Source organism: Scleropages formosus, chromosome 4 (genome assembly GCF_900964775.1).
Source record: "Scleropages formosus chromosome 4, fSclFor1.1, whole genome shotgun sequence".
In the NCBI taxonomy this organism is placed as follows: Eukaryota; Metazoa; Chordata; class Actinopteri; order Osteoglossiformes; family Osteoglossidae; genus Scleropages; species Scleropages formosus.
Window position 1 is genome coordinate 3309392 of NC_041809.1, and position 18054 is coordinate 3327445.

Consider the following 18054-nt stretch of genomic DNA (forward strand, 5'->3'; position numbering starts at 1 on the left):
GGCTACACAATCCTGCAAATGTGCCATATTTGGCATTTCCTATGAGAAGTAAACCTTCCTTATAAAATGCAGTAGAGAACCAGTCAGGTCATGTCTATATAGAAACTGAGGTAGCAGGTGGTGTAGTGGTTAAATTTGCCTGCGTTGGAAAGACCCCTGTACAATTCCCACATCTCTGTAATAGCCTTAATCAAGGTGCTTTGCCCAAAAAAAAAAGAAATCACCAGTGAAAATTTGTCCGTCTGTATAAATCGGTAAATGTTAAGCTGCTTACAATCATTTCAAGTCACTTTCAAGAAAAGCCATCAGCTTAAAAAAAATCTGTAAATATTTCTAGGACTATGTACAGTAAATCTGGGACCAGCAAAAGCAGTGATCCTACAGTATACCTCATTATGGCTTCTTGTGGGATTTAAAAAAAAAAAACTCCCCCTCCCTGAGTCTGTCCTTGGGGGGCCCTGACTTGGCCAACAGCAGTCTCTCTACCCCTGACCTTTTACACTGCGTTTGTTGCCACCCACAGGTGCTGGGCAAGGAGCATCCAGATGTAGCAAAGCAGTTGAACAACCTGGCACTGCTGTGCCAGAACCAAGGCAAGTACGAGGAGGTGGAGTACTACTACTGCCGTGCGCTGGAGATCTACGAGTGCAGACTGGGTCCGGACGACCCCAACGTGGCCAAGACCAAGAACAACCTGGTGAGAGAAATCCCCATTGGGACATTCTAGGTGACAAGCAGGACAAGGTCTGCTTTTGGGTGTTTTTTTGTCCAAAAAAACCACACTTGTGTGCATCTCTCAGTGGAGGCCATGTTTATTTGTACTTGCGTGCGTGCGTGTCAACATGGACACTAGGAGTTTTCACTCCAGCTGTAAATTTCGAAACAAATGGCAGTTTAGTCTGGGAACTCTTTTACTTAGTACCATACTACATGTAATCTCTCTAAATGTTTACACATATAGGTCATTGTGTTATAAAAAATTATTCATCCGTAAATTGTGGCACGAGCGTATTTTTCCTCTTTTGGACAAGGTTGGTGCTCACTTTTTCCTTCTTGGGAAATGAGATGATTAAGGCCACTATTTGTTACCAGTTTCCTCCCAATATAGTGACACACCACTGCAGTGTCTTATTTGCATATGCTTGTGATTTATGGGCTTCTCAAAATAAACAGTTTGAGTGACATCCCCAGAAGGCCACCCACACTGGGCTCGTCCACTTCGCCTGCAGCCACTACCACCATTAACACTGTTGTGCTCATCTTCCAGGCCTCCTGCTACCTGAAACAGGGGAAGTACAAGGAGGCAGAGATCCTGTACAAGGAGATTCTGACCCGTGCTCATGAGAAGGAGTTTGGATCGGTTGATGGTGAGGCTGGCACTGATGACACCATGTAACACACGTTGGGGTGAAAAGGTTTCTTTCTCTGTTTCTGAATCTTCACTGGTTTTCAATTAAAAACCAGTGAGAGCTTTTTAACCAAAATACTGAAACATTTACGTTTATTCCTGTACGTCATCTCCCAGGTGGAGCCCTGCTGTAATATGTTTGTAGAAGCAGTCTCCATCCAGTGGGAATGAAAGAATAAAGTGTCCATATGTTAATCGGCCAGAGCATCTCTTTTTTTTTTTTTTTTTTGTATTCCAGCAGTGTAAAATGTTAGTCATCTACACGGTCATTTGGCTTTGGTTCTTGTTTAAACTGCGTCCAAAGACTCAGAGTCAAAAGAACAGCCAATTTGTAACCTTAGCTGTGACAGAGCACTTGTACTCCATTTAAAAGATCATTTTTGAACATTGCAGTATTTTGGCTCAAAAATACAGCCTGATGGTGACTTACTTAGATCAAGGAATATTGTTTTGTGTTTAATTGAAATGATGAGCAGGTCTGAGTTTGTATGTCATGAAGGTTCTTGTATTACTGGGTGGTGTGTTTCTAGACTGTACATTGTAAGTGCTTCGCAATTAATGCCATGCCCAGTACTTCTGTCTTACTGCTCTGTTCTCTTTGTGCGTCTGAAGCTGAGAACAAGCCCATCTGGATGCATGCTGAGGAGAGGGAGGAAATGAGCAAGGTGAGCACGCGGCCATTCCTTCTCCCAGTATCACAGTCTATTCTCTACTGGATGCTTTGAGAGATGATAATTTCCCAGGCTGAGCTTAGCGGGTAGATGGTTTCCAGTGCTGTGAGATGATGAGTGATGACGAATTGATGATGAGCCTAACAGGTTTTTTCCTTTTCTTCTCTTTCCCCCTCCTTCCAGAGCAAGCACAGAGACAATACCCCATATGGCGAGTACGGTGGCTGGTACAAGGCCTGCAAGGTCAACAGGTAAGCAAATTGCTTGACCTGGACCACTGCAATGCAGAAGTACAGTGACTTTGCGTTTTCAGTTATTTGATTACAGGTGGTCCCTGATTTATGATGGGGGTTACGTTCCGTGAAACCCGTCATAAGTCGAAAATGTATTTAACAACACTAACTACACGCCTCTGTGTGCTAGACTGGGAGATGTGGATTGCTGCCGCTGCCCAGCATCGCAAGAGAGTCTCGCTCCGCATATCGCTTGCCTGAGGAAAAACAATCAAAGTTCAAAATTCAAAGTATGGTTTATACTGAATGTCTTTTGCTAGCTCACCATCGTAAAATCGAAAAAATTGTAAGTCAACCATTGTAAATCGGGGACCACCTGTATTGCAATTTAGCATAATTGAAAATCTTTGTTGGGGACTTAAGTCTTACACTGCTGAGAGGATACAGGGACTTTCTGCTGTTGCTTTAGTTTACATTTTCCTAATGTTACATGATAAGTTTCACATGCCAGTCCTGCTTGTACACAGGTTTAGGTGACATGTTTCTGAGCGTGTCCATGTGCCCCCACAGCCCAACTGTAAACACCACCCTGCGGAACCTGGGTGCTCTGTACCGCCGGCAGGGCAAGATGGAGGCCGCTGACACCCTGGAGGAGTGCGCCATGAGGTCCCGTAAGCAGGTCAGGCTCAGACCCATCCTGTCCCAATCCCTTCTCGTTCTCTGCGCAGCTCACTGAAGGGCGATTGGTCTCACACTGCCTTTCTCTTCTTCTTGCATGCTTTGGGATCCAGAGCAACACAGTAAGTTTTCTCTTCACACCAATTGAGCTGTAAATGTCAGTTTAGTTTCTCACCCATGGAACTGATATTGTCCCATGCCATCCTAGAAGAGCTAAGCTAACAAGCTCGGCCCTTTGCACAGGCCTTTGCCTAGTAACAAATGTCAGTACAAAAAAAAAAATCTTATTTCATCCTTTTTCTCTCTTTCTTCATGCCAGGTATGTATTTTAAGCGAGAATTTGCAGACTTACTGTATGTGTCTCCTTGCGTGTGTCTGTGTTTGTTTATGTATGGTCTCAGGGCATTGACCCCATCCACCAGACACGGGTGGTCGAAATCCTGAAGGACGGTGAGGGTGACCGCCGGCGGAGCCGTGACAGCCTGGGCGGTAGTGTCAAGTATGAGAACAGCTCTGAGGCCAGCGAGGAAGTGAGTATGGGCATAGACTGGAACGGGGTGAGTACAACTCCACGTCCCTCACGGCGGACTTGGTGGGGACAGTGTAGACATGGCTGCCCATGGACTTCCAGTGTCACCCACAGTACTCCTGGGTTGCTGAGCTAAAGAATATAGCAGAGTAGACTACCCATAAGCAGATGTATGAGGCACAAGAGGGGCTTCAGTTGAGCTGGTCTCATCGCCCCAAGCTGCTTAACTTGACATTTTGTTCTTTAAATGTACATGTTCCCTTAGGACAGTAACTGTAATTAAGTATACCAGTCCATGGTCATCTTCTTAGTGTGGTCCTCACTGTCCTCGCCAAGCTCCAGCTGAGAATCCATTGGAAAGCTGGAGCTGATTGAATGTCCTGGCATTTTTTGTTTGCTTTTACTGCTCGTTTAGTTGCTGGCTTTTTCTTTTTGTTCGTTAGGTCATTTTGTAATGTTGCTCGTTGTGACTCCAGACACATCTAATGTACTTCAAAGCAAAGACAAGCGTATTGCGGTGCAGGTTCACAGCTGGGCATCTTGAGGTTTTCTCCAAAACCCATTAAATGCATCAGGCATGGAGATCTGTAGCAGCGTGCATGACATCCGGTCTACTGTAGATAGGTTACATATAAGTAGAGGACATTCAGGAGTGAGCACCTCAGGGTGGCCTCTCCTTCATGAGTACTTCTGCACATTAGTGAATCTGAAGGCCATGCCTTGCATTCCACTGAGGCCCTTTAACTCCCTTGTTCTCATCACACGATTGCATCCAATTCCATCATTGTGCATAAGGCTTGTTGCGTCTTTCAAATGATGGGAAGTAAAGACCTCGCTAGTCAGTGTCCTGCGGAATTGGTGTAAACTTCCATGTCTTGATGAACCATGCAGAACTTTGGGAGATCAGTTCTCAGCACAGATACTACACAGCTGAGAGAGGGAGACTGGAGAGACAGAGCAATACACAGCATGAGGGAGTGAATACTGTTTCCAAGATGCCCCGCTGGAGCCCGTACTCTTTGTGTTACAGACGCATGCGCCTCCTCACTGTGACCGCTGTTCATCTACTGCTTGTGCTGCACTGGTCTCACTGTCACCGTGTAGTTAATGTGTTTATTTACTGACACGTCACATCACATGTTAACCCCACCACCACTGCTGCCACCGTTTGTTTTGATCTCCTCTTGCTTGCATTCGGAGTGTTTCTGAGCCATGTTTGGTTAAAAAGGAAACTGTGGTTTGTAAGCTCTTCAGGTATATTTATGGGATTATTTCCCAGAGCATTCTAATAATGTGCTTCCGCACTATACTTATCACTGCTGTGATTTTACTGGTGTCAGTCCTTTTACGGTAACAGGTTCTCCCCCCATGTTAGTTGAATTACTGAGTATAATTCCAAATATTTTATTTGGCACTAGTTAACATCTGGTTTTTAAAAACATAGTATCCCACCAAGTGATACCAATGAAATCATTGATAACACTGCATAGTGTTCATTGAAAGTCACCTTGGAGAAAAGCATCTGCTAGATGAATAAACGTAAACATAAATTCAGTAATTTGAAATATTTGACTAAATCAGATCTTGGGTGGATGTCCATGTCAGTGTTGACATCTCAGCAGCTTTTTGTCAAGAAGGCTGTAGGGGAAGGAAAAAAAAGAAACGTGATTTTTCATTATAAGTCGAACCCCTTGTGATGAAAACAAATCTTGTACACCATGATGTGATGGTAAACTTGGTTATGATGTCATAGTATCTGAACATCATTTATTGTCTGTTTCCATTCAGATTTTAGACCTTTTGTCAAGGGCCAGTGTTTTTGTATTTTTAAATGCTGATCATTTCATGAGGACATGATTATGAGTATGGCTTGAGTCTGAATCCCACCATAACTCCAGGCCCACAGTTTGTTCAGTTACTCCTTCTCCTGGCAGCGCAACCATGCAGGCATTTGCATACATTTTACATTTAATTTGCATAGCTTTTACTTTTTAATCCAAATGCTGTTCAGGCATATCTTTCCAGTTTTGTTTGCGTACCTAGAAGATATTTCGTGGAATGGTTTAGGTTAAGTCTCTTCCTTTGATCAGACCTAGTTCTTTGAGCAGCTCTGTAATTTGGGTGGTTTATACTGGAAGGGTCACGAGTGCGATGACTGATGAAACATACTGGGATTTAAAGGCCTTTATCTTGCTGAAACTTGCGCCCCGAAACTCCATCTGACGGATCAACGTTCCACTTCCCTGAACTTGTCAGTTCTGTTTTCCATAACCTTTCCATGGTCGTTTTTAACAGCTGATTGACTCCTAAAAAAAAACCTTGCTATCAGAGCATTTCGTGCGGCCTAGTGGGTAACTGAAGGACACACAACCCTGCAGATGAAGTCGTTCTCAGCTTTTAGTCCATGAAGCTCAATTGTCAGTGTAAGCGCTTTGCAAACGGCACAGATTTTGCTTTGAGCTCAGTGGTGGTTGTTCTCCCACTCTCACATCCGTTTACGTGTCGTTGAAAGCTGCCCCGCTGCTGTTTGCCTGTAGGCAACTCTTCGGAGCAGAAGTGGTAGGAGTACCGTTTGCAGCATTGACCTGTTATTTGCCACGCAGGCTCGGCCCACGAGCCAATCAGAATCTCAGAACAGTATTACATCATGGTCAGGATGGAGAGCTCTGTGGTAACAGGAAAAGCTAAGGTGGTCTGCTACGCCTCACAGCTCCTCTCTGTACAGCCGTTCGCCCCCACTGTGCCAGCGCACATGCATGGCTCACCTGTGTAATGTTTGCCTTGTGCATTGTCTGTTAGCGTGCATGCCTGTTGTCCACACCCTCATTCTTCTGTTTATGCCACTAACCCAGTGTTTAATTTTGATTTGTCGCCATGACAACCAATCAGCCAATCAAAATTCCTCCTTGTGGATTGTACTCTCCCCTTCCTTACTGTCCTTCTCTACAGCTCAAGGGCGTTTGGGGGGGGGGGAATGCGGGTGGTGTGTGCGGGTGGCAGGGGTCAGAACTTGATATTTTATCAGGTGCACAGGGGTAAAGAACTATAGAGCAGTTTCCACTGTCAAAACAGCAGTGACCAACATTTTTTTGAAAGCAAGGGTTCTTATGAAATAGTAATATTGAGCATTAACTGTAATTATTTTACAACTTGAGCCATGCTTTTTTCTACTATTCAAATAAGCTATAAAATTTTGAACAAAAATTGGAGAATTTAATAAGCTTCCCAGTAATGAAGAGTGAGTTCAAATGCACGGAGTGAAGAATTGTACTGAAGGTCAATTTCGGTACTCGCACTCTGCATGAGTGTTTGCCGACCTGTTGCAGTATTTCAGCGGTGCTGGCACGGTGTCACTCCAGAGTTGTTGCTTGGCTTCTTCATGGTAGTCCCAAGTGGACGTGCTCATGGGAACCCAGCAACGTCCCCTTGCTTTCAGGCCTGCTCTTCTTCTACACAATGAGAAGGACTGCTTTCTTTGCCCCTGGTGCAGCAAAGCTGGCTTTTGTGCATCTGGAAAAAAAATTGGCCACACTCGTAGATCCTTGATCCCCTTCGAAACTGCGTCTGGACCTTCTCCTTGGTGACATTAGAGACACCATAGTGCTCATAGCAACCAGTCTTTGCAGTGCCCCTTGAATATCTCAGCAGAGAAGAATCACATTTTCCTTGTTAAGAACAGAACAAATGTAGTGTGTGTTTTAATTTTATCAACTATGGTTGGAACCACAACAAAACACTGTCCTAACATCAGTTAATCAGTGGATTTTCCAGATCTAATCAAAACCGGGCAGAACATGAGCAGGATAAAAGGTTCTTGCCGCCTTGGGGCAGACTGCCGCTGTGTGCGTCTGCTCAGCTCCTTCCCAGCAGGAGGTCATGTGTCAAGCTAACGGGGTCCTGCTGGCGTTCAGAAAATGCAGGTAGCCTGGTGACTAAGGACAAGCACTTGTAAATCGAATGTTGCAGGACATTTCCTGCTCGCAGATACTGCTTCTACAGTGCCCATGAACAAGGTACTTACCTGGAATTGCACCAGTAAAAATACCCAATTGGATAAATGGGGCAGTACACTTAGTCCGTTTAGAGAAGAGCAATAGTGCAGCAACAAGTGATTATTTATTTATTTTTTTTCACTGGGGCACATGCTTGTCTGCTGCAAATTCTGCACTGTTTCCTTCTCTGTGTTCAGGCTGCTTTGTTTCCACTCCAACAGCAGCGATACAGCAGAGGTACTCCAAGTGTGACCAACTGCGGTCGAGCACCCGACTAATCATTAGTCTATATACAAATACAGGCTTCCCTTGCATAACGAATTCTCAAGTGACTAGAATTCACACTTACGAGTCACATGGTCTCTGCCTTAAAACTCGCATAGTTATCAGCTCGCATGAGGAAGGACTTACAAGAAGAAAAAACTCATCTTAAAATGGAAGCCTTGGTGAGACCATGCGCTGCACAACGCATGCCGATGCCTCACACAAGGAGCCTGTCTTCTCCTGCATGTCAGCTGTCAGATATCATTGTGCCTGCTGACAAGTATCTTTATCACAATGTGAAACCATAATTTATCGTAACAATGGGCCCTACACAGGGGGGGGGAAAAAAAAACTCTTAAAATGCTCAAAAAAAAAAAAAAAAAAAAAATTGCAAATACACCTTTTCTTTGTGTCAGTTTGATTCAAGGGTTACAACCCTAAAGCAAATATATTTATAAGTGAGAATTTTGAAAAATTATGGAAATAAAAGAACAAAATACATCAACCAATATAAAAAGGAGTTGGCAAATGTGTATAAGACATTTTAAATATTTTGCTCTTGAGCCTTGATTTAGTGTCCAGAGTAAATCTCATGTTCTGGACTTGGCTCTGGATTTTCTCAATCTAAAAAACAAAAAAAAAAACAAAGGTTAGAGTTTGCATGTTAATTGAAGAAGTGCAAGAACTTTTCTAGGGTTCGGGAAAACATATTTTGTGATTTTAATTTGAAAAATAGAATTTGTTTTGCGAGGATTCTCCTTCCAAACAGATTTTCAGGGTCAAATGACACTCATTATTCAGGGGAAGCCTGTACACGCCAATACAAACACCTTAACGGCTCTATACGCACACCAACAGAGCACACTGCAAGTGTGTGTGTGTGTGTGTGTGTGTGTGTGTGCACGTGTGTGTGCGTGCACGCATTTGTAGCGGTGTGTTGGAGACCACCCTACAGTAGGACAGGCTAGGGGACAGATGCAGCTCGGGGGCTTCATCTCCGTACTTAACCGCTACACTCATGGGCCACTCATCTGATTTTAGAGCTCCTGTGTTTGACGATGCCTTAATCTCATGTGGTTTTGTGTTTCTTGTCTTCTCTCTCCCCCTTTCTTTCTCTCCCCATTAGGCTTAAATCCTCAAGAATTCCCCTCCCCCTCTATCCCCCCACCCCCAGTAAAATAGCAAAACCAGACAGGATTTTATTTAGGCATCTCTGGCTTTCACTACCACCACGTGGAAACACCCCATGCCGCTCCTGGTGTCTTTGGCAAGAACGCCCCTCATTGCTTCATCGAACTCTAATCGAGAGCCATTGGGATCCGTGCGCTGCCTTTAACGTGCTCTGCATCTCTTGTTCGCTCTCCTCCCTCGTCCTTTGCCTCCCACCCCCACCCTCAGCCCTCCTATCCATCTTTGTCTTCTGTCAGTTCCTGCTCGCTGCATTGACTCATGTAATGGTGGCTACGCTCTCTCATTCCGGAGGGAGTGAGCATCAGGGAATGCTGGGACAGCAGCTGTCTGGGTGTGGAGGGCGCAAGGCTCCGAGACCCCCCCCCCCCGCCACATCCTTGCTAACATATTTCCAAGAGTGGTCTGAGGATCCAGAGAAATAACTGCGGGCAGGCAGAGGACTTTGTCTTGGTTTTGTTTATGTGACTTTGTGGTGTAGATGAACATCAGCTGTGGGCCAACAGCAGCATCTCTGTAAAACAGCTTAGTTTACCCAGAATCCCACAGCCTGGGGGCCTGTAATTAGCAACTTAGCAACCATTTCCTTGAGTAATTATTTTAATGTGTAATTTGTGTTTTATTTGATTCCTTTTAGAGACATGCGAGAGCTAATTTGTGGCAAAGCACTAGGAACAATTGAAAATGAGAGGTTCCATAAGATGCCGTTTGCAACTGCAAATTACCGGTTTGTCACAGATCCCCAGTCGGACTTCCTGCCTTAGTGAGCCGCGCATCCTCTTCGCAAGGAACGACTAAGACTGCTGTGTCTTTTTCTATTCCCTTTTTTCTTTGGGATTTTCTATTTTTATAATTTGTGCTTTTTTTTAATCTTTGTGTTTAGGGAGGGTTTAAGAATTCTTTACTCCAAGACTAAATGGCCTGTATAAGTTGCATCTCCCCCCATCCCCAAACTCACAGTGGGGGCGACTTCCAGAAAGCAGCAGTAGTCCTGTTTTAGACCTCAAGTTTTGTATTAACACCCAAAAAGTGGTACCGTGACTAAGAGGACAGCATGTGGGCTTCACCCAGCTGGTACAGCTCCCACCCTCCACCCCTCACGCTGCCTTTCTCCTCCTCCCACTCTCTCCCGCTCGTGTCTTGTTCCCTCGTTTCCTCCCATATTCACCCTGTCTCTCCTGTGCTGTCCTGCCCTCCGCTCTTTGGCGTTTCTCCACGGCCGGCTGGCTCACCCCACACTGATTCGGTTCGTGTTTCCGACGTCACCCGTTTCCAAGCAGCAGTACCAGTCGAAAAAGGGAAGGCCTGCAGGTCAAAGGGCGATGCGGCGCTCCTCGAGGGACTCGGCGTCCCGGAAAACTCAGCGAGTCGCGTTCATTGGCGGCGTCTGGGCCTCGAGGGATGTTGAGTCTCATTTTGACGCCTCTGTTCCTCTTGACAGAAAAATAGCCTTTGGAACATGTAGCAGGTTGTAGAAATAGAAGTGTAATTTAGCTTTAAGGCAGTTAGGGGAAATGTGCTGAGGTTTTTATCTTGGCTTTTTTTTTTTTTTTTTTGTGGCTCCAGATAGACTGAGCTCACATTTTGAATCGGAATGTGCCACAGTATGTAACGCAGCGTAGTGGAGTGGATCATCTTTCTCTTGGTGGGTTTTCTGTGGGTGTGTGTGCCCCGTAGAGCTAAGTATTTATAAAAACTTAATTTCTAAGTGTTAAATTATTTGAATGTAACAATATTTGAAGAATAATAATATGCTAAGTCTTGAATAGGTCATTATGGATTAACAAGTGTGTGCACCCCAGCTTTTCTTCTGTTAGTTTAGTTTGTGTGGTTCTCCCTCGCAGTAGTGCACATGGCAGACATCACCGCAGGGGCAAACAAAGGGACGGACAAGTTGTGACTAAACACACAGTGCTTGTGGACGACACCGGCGTGTAGTGGAGCACTTCTCATTTCTCGAGCACTTGTTAACAGTGTAAACATGGTTTGTGGGACGGAACTGAACTTGTGTGTGTGTGTGTGTGTGTGTGTGTGTGTGTGTGTGTGTGTGTGCACGTGTGTGTATGTCAGCTCAGTAGACTCCATGTTAGTAGTAGCGCTGCATTCGCTGTTTGCATTGTGATGAATGTTGCTCCGCCATTGTTGACATTGTTCAATAAAGGACTTTCACTTGTGAACTCGGGAGTAACTTTTGTTTTAGACACCACACCACTGATTCCATCGCGGAGGTAAGTTCTGGTTCTGATCCGGCCCGGTCGGCCGGCCGCTGGGGCACATCTGTCGGTGTACACCTGACGCAGGACCTGCAGGACTTCCATTGACCACCATGCCTCTGGTGTAAACCCTAAGCTTTGTAGGATGAACAGTTGCACATTTGCATTTATCTCTCTGACAATCTACTTCCATGGATTTACCCATTACAGCTCGGTAATTTTTTCTTCAAAAATCGTAGAAAGTACCTTGGGACAGAGAATGTGGGCTTCGAACCTAGGTCTTTCGAGCGCAAGGCAGCGGTTCTAACCGCATTTCTTTAGGCTTCTGAAGACAGTCATACTAGGGAGGAAGAGCCCTGACCAGGAACGTTCACGTTTCAGTGGTAAAGCTGCTGATCGTGTGTGTGTGTATAAATAATACTTGATCCTTCATGGCACGTTAAATCCGCAACCTTCCCCCAGACAAGGAAATTGAACAGTTAGTTTTTAGCACACTGCTTTGTTTTTAGTTGATCGTTCTCAAGTGCAGTAAAGGGTTGTAGCCTTAAGGTTGCAGTGAAGCTCGATAGCGCCCCCTGGCGGCGGTGGCGCCTCATTTCCCCACTGCAGTGTTTTTCTCCCTCATTGTCCCAGTGAACAGACAGGAAGAAAGCGCCCCCTACTGGAGCATCCCTTCATTGCAAGGCTTTACATTCACTTGTATGTTTACTAGACACTTTTACATGGAGCAGTGTACAAATCAGAGTAAACAGAAGTGCAGGTACAGCAGGGAAAGAGCTTTAGATGAGATGGAAGACCGCTGAAGCACAGTCCCACCATTATCTCTGTTTAGTAGACATAGTGCCCTCTGGTGGTGGTGGTGGTGGTGGGGGGTGCCTATAATCCCTTCCGCCAACTTCTCTAGCAGCAGTGACAGTTAAAACTAGGAATCTGGCCAGTCTTACTTTCGCCTCTTGAAAATCATCATTTCCCTGTACGGTGGGAAACGCACACTGTACAGCTGTCACCTCAAAGGACTCGGGTTCAAATCCCTGGCCTCTGCGTTGTGCGCTTGATCAAGGTACTTACCCTGAATTGCTCTAGTAAATGTATTGATACTTATTTATACAGCCGCTTTACTCATTCCCCAGCTCCAGAAATAGGGAAGAGTTAGTATCTTAGTTTAAAAACCTGACTTTGGAAGAAGGTCTCAGCCAAAAAAGTTGATGATGATGATGATGATGATGATGATACTTTCTATTTCAGTGGCCACAGCACCACAGGCCAAGGGAAATGGAGCCTTTTTATAGGAGAATTTCTGTTTGCATCATTTGCTTCATCTCCAGAGATGACAGATGAGTGGCAGAATGGGGGATTTACACTAATGATGCCCCATTTACTGTTCTGTCGTACTATCAGCACACTGTGATGGACTTTATATCATTGATAAAAGGTGCTGAAGTTCTCTGAGGAACTCCTTCAGAACTCTTTACGTCTGTTGTTCTCAGAAAAACATTGCCCGTTCAGTCCTATCTTATATGTGTTAAGTGTGTAATTGAAGCCACTCCCTGCTCATGAATATTAATTAGGGCAACCTAATTACTGTGACCTGTGCTGTTGCATACAGAGGTTTTTACTCATTAGTGGGGGGGTGGGGGTGTTGGGTCTTTTTGCACCTCAGCCAGGTCACTCCGACACACACCTGTCCTGTTTGTTTTGATCCAAAAGTGTGGAGAAACGTAAAGTGAAATGTTTGAATGCGGTCATGAGATCTCAAGGTTTTTGAAGCCGTTTAGGAGGAAAAGGCACCAGGTGAACAAAGAGCAGCTCATCTCTCCTTTATTCTGCAGCTCGGAGGTACAGTACTTCCTTGCGAGAGCTGTGGTAAAAACGAGAAGATGCCAAAACTGGATATTGTGCTGGATTAGCAGCAAAAGTGTGTCGAGAAGCACTGGTGTACAACTACGGTTAGTACTTTGTGGTAAGAAAGAACACAGAGGAGCAACGTGAAAACGACAGTCCTCGAAAAAAGGGGTTGCGGTGGGAAAGACCAGAGAAAGTCATGGTTCAAATGAAAAGGAGTCTGGAGTCTCGGGCTGATTTGCGTGACACCAGGCGGCATGGTCTCTGCCGCGGTCGCACAAAGACGGAGGTCAGAGGTCAGCGGCTGGACCCAGTGACACGACGGGTTGTCTCCGCAGGACGGCAGCGGGGGCCTGCGACGCAGCGGCTCCCTCGGGAAGCTGCGGGACGTCCTGCGCCGGAGCAGCGAGATGCTGGTGAAGAAACTGCAGGGCAACATGCCGCCGGAGCCACGCAACCCCAGGTGGGGTCAGAGGTTTGGGGGAAATGAGTAACTGTAAACGGGTCCGCTGGTGTTTAGTTGGCACCGGGAGGTTGCTGGTTCACACCCCAGGGTGAAGGCCAGTTACGTGTAAAAGTGTTGGCTGTGTTAGTGACATCAAATGGGTCTATGTTGCTTTCCTCTGCTCATACAATTGAAATGTATTCCTGAGCTGTAGATAAATTATTTTTTTCCAACGCGCTCCAACTTGAAGAGCCGCATACGAGTCGTGTTCCAGAGACAACGAACACGTTCTGACTCGCCGGGCACTTTTCTCATCCTTCTCCCCCAGCATGAAACGAGCTGCTTCGCTCAACTACTTGAACAACAACGGCGACGACTCCTTTCAGGTGAGGCGCCCTCTGCTGGAGGCTGCGGGAAGGCTCCTCGATCGCGGGAGGGCCGTCAGCCGCGGCGGCGCACAGTGTAACTGCTGCGCCTTTAACAAGGCAAAACCAAAAATGAAAACAAAGTGTACGGAAACACCTCCGTAGCGGAGCGGACTAACCGAAAAATTTGGGTCATGCAGCAAAGGTAACGATTTGCACTCGTTCACTCGTGTGACTCTTTCCACAGAGTGCTGGGAGGCTGAGGGAGAGCAGGGGCCTGAGCTCCAGCAACGTGGACATCTACAGCGGGAACTGAGGGTCGGCGCCCGGCGCCCCTCACCTGAGCTCGCCCACCTGCGTCACGGTGGTGCCCAGACTGGGGGTGCAGCGCCGGTTTCGCCCACCTGCTGCTTCGCCCCTCCCGCCCAAACGGACATTCGGCCCACGGGGACGTCCCCTCATCCACGTCGAATCTCGTCACCTTCCGCTCTCCCGTTCCCTGTCTTCCTGCGCCGGGGGCTCATTGCCGGTCAGCCTCAAGGACGCAGAGCCGCGCCGTTTCCTTCCCCCAGCGACATCGCGTTGCTTCCCGTTTGTGTTTTCCTGTGCCAAACACACACCGCCTCCTGCATCCCCTCGCTATCTTTTACCCTGCTGCGCTGTCCTGCGCAGTCACACACGTGATTAGGATGCAAAACGGTGCCGGAAGGCCTCCCGCATGGCTCGCCGAGCACAGGTGTCGCACCGGGGGTCGAGTGACAGCGGCGTGTTCCCCCGGACATCGTTCCTCACCCGTTGAGGCGTTTTGTCTCCTTTAATCACTCGCACTTTTTGTAACTCTTTAGGGTTGTATAGCCTCATTTTTTAACTGCCAGTCATTTGCGTCTTGTGGGTTTTTTTTTTCTTTTTTTTTTAAAAATGATGTACACTAATTCTTGTTACTGTTTCCAATGTTGAGATTAGGAAACTTGCTCTGTATTTTTCTCTGGTTTTGTAGCAGTGATGATATTTACCATGAAATTGTGTGCAGACCCTCCGCTTCGGGTTTGTTTGTTTTTTTTTTTATTTTTTTTTTATTTTTTAAAAGTGGTTTGCGCTGCATTGTTTATCCACATCGGCTGGGTTAGGTCCTTATGCTATAAGGTAGCTCTTTGTTGCTGAGCTTTAAGAGGTGCCAAATTCCTAGGTTGGGGGTACTCAGGTTCGGGGGCTTGGTCATTAAACACTAGCGTTATTCCTACGGTGTAGCCTGGGCGATATTCGAATGGCGTCTTCCGTGTTGGCGAGTTGGGCTTTTACAGTACAGTTTGGTTTTAGACAGAGCACTGGGGTGGGCAGGGTGTAGTACGCAAGAGATGCGTTTAACTGCCAAAATCTCGCTTTGTCGTGTTGTTATTGACTGTGGTGTGTGTGTGTGTGTGTGTGTGTGTGTGTGTGTGTGTGTGTGTGTGTGTGTGTGTGTGTGTGTGTTTTCTCCCCAAGTTTCATCCCGGCTACAACATCACACACACACATCCCCGTTAACAGAATAACAGCAGTCATGGCGTCTCCCTTCGGAAACTAGAGAGGTCAAATGAGGACCTGTTAGTGTGGTGACCGCACCTGGTCATCTGAGGTCAGGTAAATGGCCAGCTGTGCCTATGCCCCCCCTCCACCCACCCCGCCCCTGAGGTCAGGTACTGGAAACTGAAACACGAAATACTGAAATGCACAGATTGTAGTAAAAACATTAAAATGTGATTTTTGCACAGTGTGGAATTGTACCTTATTTAGCTTCAGTTCCTTTTCATGGAATCACAGAACGGATCATAATGTAGTTTCTCATAAAGTAAGTTGGGGAATGAAAAACTGCGCTTGTGTGGTTTTTTTTATTTTATGTTTAAAAGGTTCCATTGTTTCTGCAGAACGGTACTGACACGCACAGGCCTCTGCATCCCCCGTTTTTAACAATGTGCCTAAGGGTTGTCAGTTCATCGCACAGCAGCCCGTCGGTCTTCGACTCGGTTCGCTTGACCGCTTTCGAACAGCGGGAACTGAGCGAGCAAAGACAACAGAACCGCTGTATTGAGCTCCTCCTGCTCGAACCCGCTGCTCTCGAGGTGTTGGGTACCATCCGCTGTCTCTCGCCACCCCCTCCTCCGCGACTATGGGAGGACTGGGGGAGGGTGACCGCTTTTTATCCTGAATAAATGATGGATGTGTGAGCTCCTGCCTTGAGCATGATCTCTTATTGATGCCACGGGGGGGGGGGGGGGGCTGGAGTGCGAACGGTGGGAGCAATTTCCCGCCGAACCTTCTCTGACCTCCGTAATTTGTTCTGATCCTCCTTCACACATTGAAGTCAAGCTCAGTGTTACATAACTCATATTCAGAACAATTTCATTAAGGCGTTGCTGAAACGCTACACAAGGACATTGTTCCTTAAACATTTCATGGCACATTAATCTGAACTGTTAATTTGCTACGAGAGCCCTTGAGCAGGGTACTTACCCTGAGCTGGTGCAGTGAAAATTACCCTGCCATACAAAAAGGTAGCAAATTAGAGTGAAGTTGCTTAGTGTACAAACCTCACCTTGGAGAAGAGCATCTGCTAGATAATGACTAATAATATTCGCATTGTACTCTGTCTGATGATTCACTTGTACCTGCTTTAGTCCTCAGTTTCACCTCTTTTTGTAGCCTTGGAGTTACTCACTGTATGGGCAGGACCACGTGACCTCAAATCCTGAAAATGGCAGTAAAACGGCCGTACCTTACTTGCCTACAGCGCCAAGTCTCTCGCTGTACGGGTGAATAAGGGTACAGATGAAATACATTTGTCCAACTCGCATTATTGCACCCTGGTGAAAGCAGAGTAAATTGCTTTTGGGATCTTCTTCCCCCCAAACAGAGCGTCCGCTTTGTGTGGCGGCGCATCCTGATCCACCTACTTAAACTGCATCGCACGAGATTAGATGGGAAACATATTAAAGCTGCTGATCATGTAGTAATTGTTACCATAGCAACAGCACACCCCAGACGTTCACGTGGCGTTCCACGTGCAGGAGCCAGAGTCAAGGGGATCTGGCTTTCGCGGCTAATTAATTATTGGCTGCAAATGATCTCCCTGGCAAAGGAGCTCAACCACCTGGTCCTCAGGGTGGTGACTGAACCCCCTTCGGTCCAGGGCCTCTCTCATCACGTGTAACCCTGAGGTGTCCATCAGGGCCGGACACGTTCGTTGCGGAATGTGCAAAAAGGGGAAACGCCAACCGCGTGAGCTCAATAGACATGATGCACTTTAAACTGTTGGAACGATAAACCCGCTCGACCGACGGATCGATTCGAGTGACCATCCCTGCGATAGTTTGCGGAAGGGCCCCTGGACAGGGTACGGTTTGTGATTCGGGGTGCCTGGAGTCCGAATATTGACTTTCGGGACGTTATTAAAACCGGAGAAAGAAGCATTCTGAGGATATGTCTTGAAATTCTGGAACCGAAAATATAGTTGAAGGGATAATTGCACTCGTTACATTTTTTCCATTATTTTTCTTTGTTTTTTCTCACTTTGTTCAGTTTTTTAAACTTTTCCCTCCTTTGTAGGTCCTAAAAATTGTGTAAGTCCTGGGTGCTGTACCTACTGTACCTCATGGAAGAATTAGCCGCTGCTGACCGTGATGGACCGGTCATCTCACAGGCACAGTCACAGGAAACTGGGGGAGTGCAGCAGCTTTCAGCTCCCCTCTCTGGAAAACATTACATTTATTCCTCTATTCCTTTATTCCTTGTGCTTTTCTCCAAAGTCATGTACAACTCAGGGTAAAAAAAAAAAAAGTGCATTTCACCAACAGGCAGAGAGACACAGACACTGGACTCACAGTGCAGTCAGTTTGTCTGATGTCACCTTTTAAAAGAGAATATATTACATTGGGACCTGTCTATAGAATTAAGAGTACAATTATTTTTAAACAGCCATGTAATGTTGTTTTTATTGTCTGCATATAGAATTAAAACAGCACAGTTATATAAATATTTATTATTCTGATTAATAAGAATTAATGCTGTATAGTAGAGGGATAGTTGGTAGTGTAGTGGTTAGAGCTGCTGCCTTTGGACCCACAGGTTCAAGTTCAGTCTCCAGCTATAGTACCCTTGAACAAGGTACTTACCCTAAACTGTTCTAGTAAAATTACCCAGCTGTATAAATGGGTAAATAACTAACTGTAAGGTTGTAACAATTGTAACCT

At 46.1% G+C, this 18054-nt stretch overlaps 1 protein-coding gene across 7 annotated transcripts in view; it reads left to right on the plus strand.

Moving 5' to 3' along the window:
* The window catches only part of klc1b (kinesin light chain 1b), a 32011-nt gene extending 16435 nt beyond the window's left edge, over positions 1 to 15576 (plus strand). For 3 of the 7 annotated variants that reach the window (XM_018740114.2, XM_018740116.2, XM_018740115.2), the window contains exons 8-17: positions 524 to 697; positions 1268 to 1367; positions 2021 to 2073; positions 2263 to 2330; positions 2883 to 2991; positions 3104 to 3112; positions 3392 to 3547; positions 13357 to 13481; positions 13792 to 13849; positions 14076 to 15576. In XM_018740114.2, the coding sequence (XP_018595630.1) occupies positions 524 to 697; positions 1268 to 1367; positions 2021 to 2073; positions 2263 to 2330; positions 2883 to 2991; positions 3104 to 3112; positions 3392 to 3547; positions 13357 to 13481; positions 13792 to 13849; positions 14076 to 14144 (921 nt within the window). In that variant the 3' untranslated portion in view covers positions 14145 to 15576. Of the gene's footprint in view, positions 1 to 523; positions 698 to 1267; positions 1368 to 2020; positions 2074 to 2262; positions 2331 to 2882; positions 2992 to 3103; positions 3113 to 3391; positions 3548 to 8901; positions 9787 to 13356; positions 13482 to 13791; positions 13850 to 14075 lie in introns of those variants that run through there. The other 4 variants (XM_018740118.2, XM_018740117.2, XM_018740119.2 and 1 more) reach the window with 4 other exon arrangements.
* The last annotated feature ends 2478 nt before the right edge of the window (positions 15577 to 18054 follow it).